This window comes from Falco punctatus (assembly GCF_963210335.1).
Source record: "Falco punctatus genome assembly, chromosome: 3".
In the NCBI taxonomy this organism is placed as follows: Eukaryota; Metazoa; Chordata; class Aves; order Falconiformes; family Falconidae; genus Falco; species Falco punctatus.
In genome coordinates this window covers 116,694,580-116,703,116 of record NC_137582.1, presented here as the reverse complement: position 1 = coordinate 116,703,116, position 8,537 = coordinate 116,694,580, and the positions used below count along the sequence as shown (strand labels likewise).

At 65.1% G+C, this 8,537-nt stretch overlaps 2 protein-coding genes across 4 annotated transcripts; one reads left to right on the top strand and one right to left on the bottom strand.

Moving 5' to 3' along the window:
• The first annotated feature begins 1,853 nt into the window (after nucleotides 1-1,853).
• On the top strand, nucleotides 1,854-6,147 carry HPCA (hippocalcin). 2 transcript variants are annotated; one of them, XM_080381809.1, is made up of 4 exons: nucleotides 1,854-2,571; nucleotides 3,974-4,435; nucleotides 5,119-5,224; nucleotides 5,506-6,147. In XM_080381809.1, the coding sequence occupies exons 2-4, from the start codon at nucleotides 4,058-4,060 to the stop codon at nucleotides 5,601-5,603; spliced, it is 582 nt and encodes a 193-aa protein (XP_080237935.1). In that variant the 5' UTR covers nucleotides 1,854-2,571; nucleotides 3,974-4,057; the 3' UTR covers nucleotides 5,604-6,147. The 2 variants fall into 2 exon arrangements, with proteins under 2 accessions (XP_080237935.1, XP_080237934.1); XM_080381808.1 differs by lacking the exon at nucleotides 1,854-2,571 and having other exon boundaries at nucleotides 2,956-4,435.
• Nucleotides 6,148-6,260: 113 nt separating this feature from the next.
• Nucleotides 6,261-7,727, bottom strand: TMEM54 (transmembrane protein 54). Of its 2 annotated transcripts, none has more exons than XM_080381811.1 (3): nucleotides 7,236-7,727; nucleotides 6,664-7,068; nucleotides 6,261-6,508 (listed from the first exon to the last, which is right to left on the bottom strand). In XM_080381811.1, exons 1-3 carry the CDS (start codon nucleotides 7,266-7,268, stop codon nucleotides 6,416-6,418), a joined length of 531 nt encoding a protein of 176 aa, XP_080237937.1. In that variant the 5' UTR covers nucleotides 7,269-7,727; the 3' UTR covers nucleotides 6,261-6,415. The 2 variants fall into 2 exon arrangements, with proteins under 2 accessions (XP_080237937.1, XP_080237936.1); XM_080381810.1 differs by having other exon boundaries at nucleotides 6,261-6,798; nucleotides 6,886-7,068.
• Between the last annotated feature and the right edge of the window lie 810 nt (nucleotides 7,728-8,537).

Genomic DNA, 8,537 nt, shown 5'->3' with positions numbered 1-8,537 from the left:
CCTTCCAGCGTGGGGATTAGGTGGGTTTAGGGCCGGGTTTGAGTCGGAAATGGGATGATTTCAAATCAGCCTGCGTCAGTTGTGCCCTCTGCCACTCATGCAGATTAAAATAGATATGAAGATTATCAGAGGGGAAATGGCACCCCCACCTTGGGGCCCCACGCTTTCCCCCAGCCCCAGCACCGCTGCACTGGGGGGCATCGCCTGGCACAGGGGGTGCCCGGCTCCAGCCCCAAATCTCTCCTTTCCCCCCACCTTCCTTTCAACCCAAGGCCCCAGTTCCAGTCCCCATCCCCCTCCAAACATCTCTCTCACACAGGATGGGGGAACACCCCACCGCAGCAGCTCCCATCACCAGTTCCTTTGTTTCCAGCCCAATCACATTCCCAAAACACTCCTTGGGCTCCATGCTGGTCCTACACGAAACCCCTGCCCATACTCTGTGGAGGGTTCCCAGCCCTGTGGAGCCGCCAGGCTGGGGCACGGACACAGCTGCTGTGATGTGGAGGGTGAGGAAGAACTGTCAGGGAGACAGCAGCACCCAGGAGGACGCTCAGCACCGAAAGGTGCAGGTGAAGGGCAGGAAGGAGCCTGCGTGGGTCCCTGGTCCTCTCAAGTCCTCCAGCAACAGGCAATGCAACGGTACCACCACGAGGCTATTAAAAAAGGAGAAAAAACACAATGAGGGACCAATATTGTCTTTATTGCTAATAACTGCTCGTTCCGGCAGTACAATGAGGTCCCTGTGGTCCTCATGGGCCAGCACCATGGGCTGGGCTGTGTCCCCTTGCTGGCCCGTCGGCAATTCGGTCAGGCACTGCCCACTGGTGTCTCAAAACGTGCCCGTGGATTTTGGCCGATCCCCATCTCCTGCTTCAGGCTGATGGTTTAGGCCTGGAGGTGCCAAGTGTCCCTCAACAGGCACCAGCCTCACTGATCTCCTCACCCAGCAGATTTTGGGATGAATTAACCCCATCCTGGGTCTTTCAAGTGGTCCTTCCCCCCAGCTCCCTGTTCCGCAGCAGCCACCCCAGTCCCTTCCCTGTGCCCCCCCAGACCAGTGATGGTCCTGTGGGTTTAATCACTTTATGTATATTTGTGTAATTGGGAGAAGAGTGCCTCTTCCTCCCATCTGCCCCTGCCATCTGCTCCCCACAGTATTGCCGAACAATCCCGGGCTTTGCAAACGGAGGGAGCTGGTGCAGGGACACAGGAAAACCTGCTGGGAATGGCACCTCCTTATAGCGAGCATCTGTCTCCACCGGAGCCTTTTCCCGGTGCTCGGAGCAGCTGCCGAAAGCTGCTTTGTTCCATCCAGCTCCTGGAATGACTGAGGATGTTGTGATGCTACAGGGCATCGGCACCGGCTGCGTGCTGGGGACCCTCAGCCCAAAATGTCCCCTTCTAGCCCCAAAATGCCTGGCTTGGCACCTTCCTAGGCCAGCAGTCAGGTGACAGCCAAGCCTGTGCCTGAGCCCCCGGGATGCCCTAGGCACATGGGGGGGACCCCCGCGGCCCCTGGCTCTCTCTGCCCCTGCAGGGACCACCCTGGCCCGTGTCCTGGGGCAGTGGCTCTCTCTGAGGGGATGGGATGGGGACAGGCAGGGGTGGTGGCAGGGACGGCACATGGGGAGGGTGATCCCCGGTTCAGTGCAGGCACAGGGATGTGCCGGTGTGTTTTTACACACCCTTGTGCTCTCTCATCCCACCCCCGCACAGCCGGACAGGATGGCACCCTGCCGAAGGGACAGATGACATCCATAACAGAGCCCTTGGAGACCCCACCGGGGACGTGGCGTCTGCCCAGGTCTGCAGGCAGCCGGAGACCCTGACTCCCGGACCCTCGCCTGGCTGGTGTCCTGACACAGCCACAGTGGTGTGCTGCTGGTGCTCCCAGTGCTCCCAGTGCCCCAAAACCTCCTGGTGTTCCCAGTGCTCCTGGTGCTCCCAGTGCCCCAGGACTCCCGGTGCCCTCAATGCTCCCAGTACTCCCAGTGGTCCCACTGCCCCAAGACCTCCTGTTGCTCCCAGTGCTCCTGGTGCTTCTGGTGCTCCCAGTGCCCCAGGACCTCCCAGTGCTCTCGGTGCCACAAAACCACGCGGTGCCCTTAGTGCTCCCCGTACTCCCAGTGCTCCCAGTGCCCTGAGACCTCCTGGTGCTCCCAGTGCCCTCAGCACTCCCAGTGCTCCCGGTGCCCCAAGACCTCCTGGTGCTCCCGGTGCTCCTGGTGCTCCCAGTGCCCCAGGACCTCCCAGTGCTCCCAGCACCACCCCAGCCCTTGCTGGTGCAGGAAAGGTCTCCCCTCGTCCCCAAAGCTGCCGAGGGACGGGGGGCTGCGCCCCAAGCCCCACCGCAGGGTGCTGCACGGGGCAGTGTCCCGGGGGGTGGGGGTGGGGGTGTGCGGGGTGCCCCGGGGCGGCTGGGGAGGGTCCCGGGGGGCTGCCCCCGGTGCCCCCCCGCGCCGGTGCCCCCGGTGCCCCCCCGCAGCCCGGCGCTGCGGCGGGCACTACCGGCGGGCGCTCCCGGGCTGCGCTGGCGCACGGCGGCGGCGGCGGCTCGTCCCCGGGCAGGTAGGAGCCGGCGGGGAGGGGGGGGACCGGGGGTGGGGGGCGAGGGGGAGGCCGGAGGGGGCACTGGGGAACCGGGGAGACCAGGGCACGGGCACGGAGCCAGCCTCTGGCACGTCGCTCCCCGCCGGCGGCTGCAGAGCCCCCCTCCCCCGCCCCGCCGCATCTTGCCGGGGGGTGCCTGGTGATCCCCCCCCGGGGGACCTTCCCTTGGGTGTGTCCCCGGCAGCCCCCCTTTCTCCGGCGGTGCCCGGTTTGGGAGGAATCCCCTGTAACCCCACCCCCCCCACCCCAGGAGCATCTTCCCCGGGGGAGCCCAACCACCCTTCTGGAGACGCCCGCTCGGGGGGGGGGTGTCCTTGCAAACCCCTCGTAGGGTGCTGAATCCCCCCGGAGGCTCCCTTCCCAGAGCTGCCCGGGCAGTGGGGCTGGGGGTCGTGCCAGCCCTGGGGGGCCCTGGCTGGGGACCCCTGTGTGGGGTGGGGACACACGGATCCTCTGGCTGCTGGAGCAGGGATGGAGCTGGGGGTGTGTGTGATGGAGAGACACTGTGGGGTCCCAGCCCCCTGTAACTGGGGGGGTCCAGCCCTACTGGGCTGCTCCTCTTGGGGGATTACTGCTTGCTTTGCGATCCCAAAGGATGGGGGCTTTAGGGGTGCTGGGGCCCCTCCTTACTTTGGATAAGACAGTTGGGTGCTCCAGGCACCCATGGACCCATTGAAGTCCCTCGAGCCCATCCTCTCCCCACACAGGGGTCACAACACAGCCTGGGGTGGGGACAGCAGGTCAAGGTCCCCCAAAGCCCCTGGCATGGGGACCTGGGGTGTGTGGCCAGATACTGGGCACCCACCCTGACCTCCCCCTGGCCCCTCTGCGCTGCACAGGGGTGACCCTGGCAGGATGGGGTGCACTGGATCCCCCAGGGATGTGGGGAGGGAAGGAAGGAAACAGGGAGGGGGCTCCCCCCGAGCAGAGCCCTGCAGCCCCTGGTCCTTCCCGGGGCTCCAGTGCCTGCTGGAGGCATCAAATATTAACGGAGGCAGTGGAGGAGCTGAAAATAACCCTCCCTCCAAGGGAGCTGACCCAAATCTGTCCAGCCCCAAAGCTGGGCTGGACCCAGACCCCAGCCAGTGCCCTGCGGCAGCCAAATCCATCCCCTTCCCCTCCTCCAGGCCGCTCTGCCCCCTTGATGCCAGCTATATATCACCTATATATTATGCAAATGAGCTATAAGGGTTTATTACGCAAACGCGAGGGGGATGGCGCTGCTCTGCGCTGGGTGGTCCCTGGGGCTGGCCCCGACGGCTCAGAGAGAACAGCGGGGATGGAGGGGGCCATATCGGTGTCCGCCCGGGTGTCCGGGGTCTGCCAGGGAGCACTGCCTTGTCCCTCTCCCCTCCTGTAGCACAGAGGGACCCCCCAAAGCCGGGCCAGGTGCCTGCCCTGCTGCAGCGCTCATCCCCCTGGACAGCCGGCACATCCCAGCGGCATGGGGAAGCAGAACAGCAAACTGCGCCCTGAGATGCTCCAGGACCTGCGGGAAAACACCGAGTTCTCCGACCTGGAGCTGCAGGGCTGGTACAAGGGTTTCCTGAAGGACTGTCCCTCGGGCATCCTCAACGTGGAGGAGTTCAAGAAGATCTACGCCAACTTCTTCCCCTACGGCGACGCCTCCAAGTTCGCTGAGCATGTCTTCCGCACCTTCGACACCAACGGCGATGGCACCATCGACTTCCGAGAGTTCATCATCGCCCTGAGCGTCACCTCCCGCGGGAAGCTGGAGCAGAAGCTCATGTGGGCCTTCAGCATGTACGACCTGGACGGCAACGGCTACATCAGTCGGGAGGAGATGCTGGAGATCGTGCAGGTACCAGGCTCCTCACCCTGCTGCGGCTCCTTGTGTGTGGTCCTGTGTGTCACCCTGGTGTCACGGTGGCCGTCCCCCCCCCGGGCTGGGGACATGCACCCTGTGTTACCCCAGGTACAGGGCTTGACAGTGCCAGGGATGGAGCCTGCTGCTGTCTGCAGAGCCACGTGCTGAGCTCTGCGGCTGCAGTGATCAGTCTGCCCCAGGGCATCCCTTGGTCCTTCCCTGTCCTGGGGACACCCCTTTGTTACCCCATCTTGGGGGTCTCCTCGCTGGTCCCACCCCTCACGTGCTGCTGGGGGGGGGCTGTGTGCACAGCTGCTGTCCCCGAGCAGCCTGGGGCAGAGGGATGGGTTGTTGGCAAACCGACAGGAGATGTTCTCCTTGCCCAAACCGCAGCCTGGTGGCATTGCCATCAGAAGGTGACGCGTGAGGCCATGGTGGTGGCATCTCAGCGGGCATCTCCTCCCTGCAGGAGCAGCTCCAGCCGGGTTGGTTCCTTGGGGCTGCTGCTTGCATCCACCCCGGCTGTGCTGGGAGCTAAAGCTCCCGTAGCCTGATGGCGTGGGGAGGGTGTTAAACAACACCAGGGCGGCAAAGCCCAGAGCTCCATCCCCCGTCTCAGGTGGGTGATGGCAGGCGCCCACCTTGCACCCACCCTGGTCCCCATCTCCCTCTCCCAGGCCATCTACAAAATGGTCTCCTCTGTGATGAACATGCCTGAAGATGAATCGACTCCGGAGAAAAGAACGGAAAAAATCTTCCGACAGATGGATACTAATAATGACGGTAAATGAGAGGAGATGGAGGGGATTAAGGGAAAGGTCTCATGGCTAAATCCGGGGGTCTTAGAAGGAGCCGCACGCACGCTGATTAAATGGCTCACGTCTGCCAGCGTGGCCGGGGGGAGCCCCAGCAGCCGGAGGGGCTCGGTGTGCTCCCCAGCCCGGGGAGCAGAGCCCAGGGGTGCTCATCCTGGGTGGGTGGGTGTCCAGGTGTGTGCCAGGAGGTGTCCGGTCCCCGTTTGCCCAGCCAGGACCGGGTGGCTGAGCTGTGTGTCCCCCCTGCAGGCAAGCTCTCGCTGGAGGAGTTCATCAAAGGTGCCAAGAGCGACCCGTCCATCGTGCGCCTGCTGCAGTGCGACCCCAGCGGCGCCACGCAGTTCTGAGCCCCGTGGACCCCCGCAGCCCCCCACAGCCCCACATCACCCCCTGACCCTGCAGCTGGCCACTGCCGCTGTCCCTTGCCCGGTCCCTGTGGTCCCCACCACTGTGACCCTGTGGCCCCTTGTGGGGAGAGAGCTGGAGCCCAACTGAGGCTGGGGCAAGGGGGAGCTGGGGGGGGACAGTCCCCATCACCACGGGGCTCCCGCACTGGCTTGACCGGGGGAAGGATGGAGGCAGGGTCTGCCCTGAGCGAGGATGGTCCCCCCCCAGCACGGGGGGCTCGGAGCAGGGGAACAACCCAGCCCGGTGGGAAAGGCTGGCGGCAAAGCCACCGCTGCATCTCCAGCAGGCGTGGGGACATGGCCTAGGGGACAAAGACCCGGTGGCTTGGGGGCCCCCCCAGCACCCCCCCCACGTGCACACACTGCCACGGTCATGGGGCCGGGCCAGCCCCTTCCCCATGGCCGGCACACGGGCAGGGGCCGCAGGGAGGGGACACGCTTCTGGTCTTTTAATACCTGCAGAATAAAATTTGTGTCAGTGCAATCAGCAGTTGGAAAGGGGCCGTCGACGCCGAGGGGAAAGCTTCTCCCTGCAGGGTCTGGAGCCAGCCCGGTTGCCTCTCTCACTGCAGCCCCAGATGGCCCGAGGCCACAGGAATGGGCTCATGTGTCTTGGCTGGTGGTGTCCAGGTGATGCGTTCACCCAGTAGCCAGGCTGGGGGGCAGCTGGGTCCTGTCATGGGGCTGTGTGGGCGCTGGGACGGTGCAGGGCTGGCAGGGGCACATCCGTGGGGTCACCCCTTGAGTCCCGCTCAGAGCCAGGCAGTTTCCACACTGTCCAGCCTCAGCAAACCCAGGCACTGCCCAGCGTCCGGGCTCTCCGCAGGGGCTGCCTGCAAGGAGACCTGCAAGGCAGAGGGGATGATGAGAATGAGAGTGGGGGGATGAGACCTTCAGGTTGCCAAATCTTACCCCCACCCGGGTGCTCCCGAGCCCAGCCAGGTCCATCCCAGCCCTGCATGGAAGTGGGTCGGTGCTGAGCCCGGGGACCAGGCGTCACCTTCCTCCGGTGCGCCCCGTGGCAGCAGCAGCCGAGGTGGAGGAGGTCAACGGTGAGCAGGAGGCAGCGGATGCTGAAGATGATCTCCACCGAGTCGAGCAGGAGGGAGATGGCCCAGAGGCACAGCGTGGAGCTCTGCGGGGACACGGGGCATCCGGTCCCCACACATCCTCCCCATCCCCAGCGCGGGCACCCACAGCCCACGGCCCACTGGGGACTCACGTAGACGCGGGTGGGATCGAAGGGGCACTCGCGGGAGACCAGGGCAATGCCAGCGATGGGGCAGGGGGCCAGCAGCGCCCGACCCTGCGTGCCCAGTGTCAGCCCGATGGAGACAGCCAGCCCCAGCAGGCAGGACAGGCAGCCCAGGCTGCTGCTGGTGCTCAGGGCGAAAACTGCCCATTTCTGCAGGAGGGGAGAGAAGAAGCAGCGCAGCGAGCCAGGGCCGTGCACAGCCGCCTGTCCAGGCTCCCTTCCCCAGAGCGAGGGGACGTGGTGGCTGTGCGTGCTCTGTGGGCTGGCCGCAGCCTGCTGGGTGCTGGGCGAGGGGCTGCGGGGCCGGGGGTGCTTACCAGGGTGGTGGGGGCGAGGCAGCGGGACAGCATGAGGGCAGCTATTCCGCAGGAGATGGTCTGTGAGGAAGCGCAGGGAGGTCAGTGAGCACAGCGCCTGCCTGCCCTGGGGACATCAGTCCCCTTTCCCTGTTGACATTGTTCCTGAAAGCCCATCTGGCCAATTCGGCATGGCAGGGGGCAGTGCTGCATCTCCAACTAGTCCCTGTGCATTTATCCCACCTCGTTTGGGGCTAGAAAGGCTTATTTAGAGCAGGGAAGGGGAGACAGAGCAGTGTCCATCCTGCACCCCACCTCCTGCCCACCCTGCATCCACAGCACCTTCCCGCATCCTCCTGCCCACCCTGCATCCACAGCACGTCCATCCTGCATCCTCCTGCATCCCACCTCCTGCCCACCCAGCATCCACAGCACATCCATCTCGCATCCTCCCACATCCCACCTCCTGCCCACCCTACACACATCTGCATCCACCCCAGATGCCCCCCGTGCCCCCCCGTGCCTCCCTACCCTGCACCCCGTGGTACCAGCAGCGCAGAGATGACGGAGGCAGCGTTGGCGATGACATACTGCAGGGAAATGGCATCCCGGGGGTCAACCACGAAGCGGAGGACAGTGCCGTGGACCAGGGCACCAGCGATGAAGTTGAGGTGCCCGATGATGAGGAGGATGAGGCCAGTTTTCATGAGGACCCTTTGGTGGCTGCTGGGATCGAGGTGGCCTGGGACGGAGGGGGGAGCAGGGCTGGGTAAGGGGGCTGCACGGTGTGGGGTGGCCAGCACCCAGCTGTCCCTCCTGCCCTTGCACCGTGCTTAGCACAGGCTTTGGGGACAGCCCTACGGGACGTGCTCCATGCTGGCAGGGGACAAGGCAGGTGATGTGGTGGCAGCCCACGTAAGCAAACCACCGCTCCGGCCGGCTCTCCTAGGACCAGGGTGGCGGTGTGGGGCCAGCAGCCGTGGGTCCAGGCATCCCTGGTGGGGCTGGGAAGGGCTGGGGCCCCCTGGAGCGATGCAGAAGCTCCGGGGAGAGCAGCTGCCCGCGAACAGCAGCTGGGTATCGGCACCCGACGCTTTGAGGAGTGACAGCAGCAGCAGCGGGGCTGTTCCCCCCCGCAGAACCCACCCCAGGGCCGCTCTCTTCAAGCACCCACCGTCACTCCACTTGAGTGCTCAGCCCTGCTCTGTCCCCAGCCCCGTCCCAGCCCCCCAGCTCCCCTCCCTCCCTGCCTCAGTTTCCCCCGCAGGAGAGGGGAGCCGCACGTAGGGCTGGGACACCCTCCTGTCGCAATCACCGCGCCGG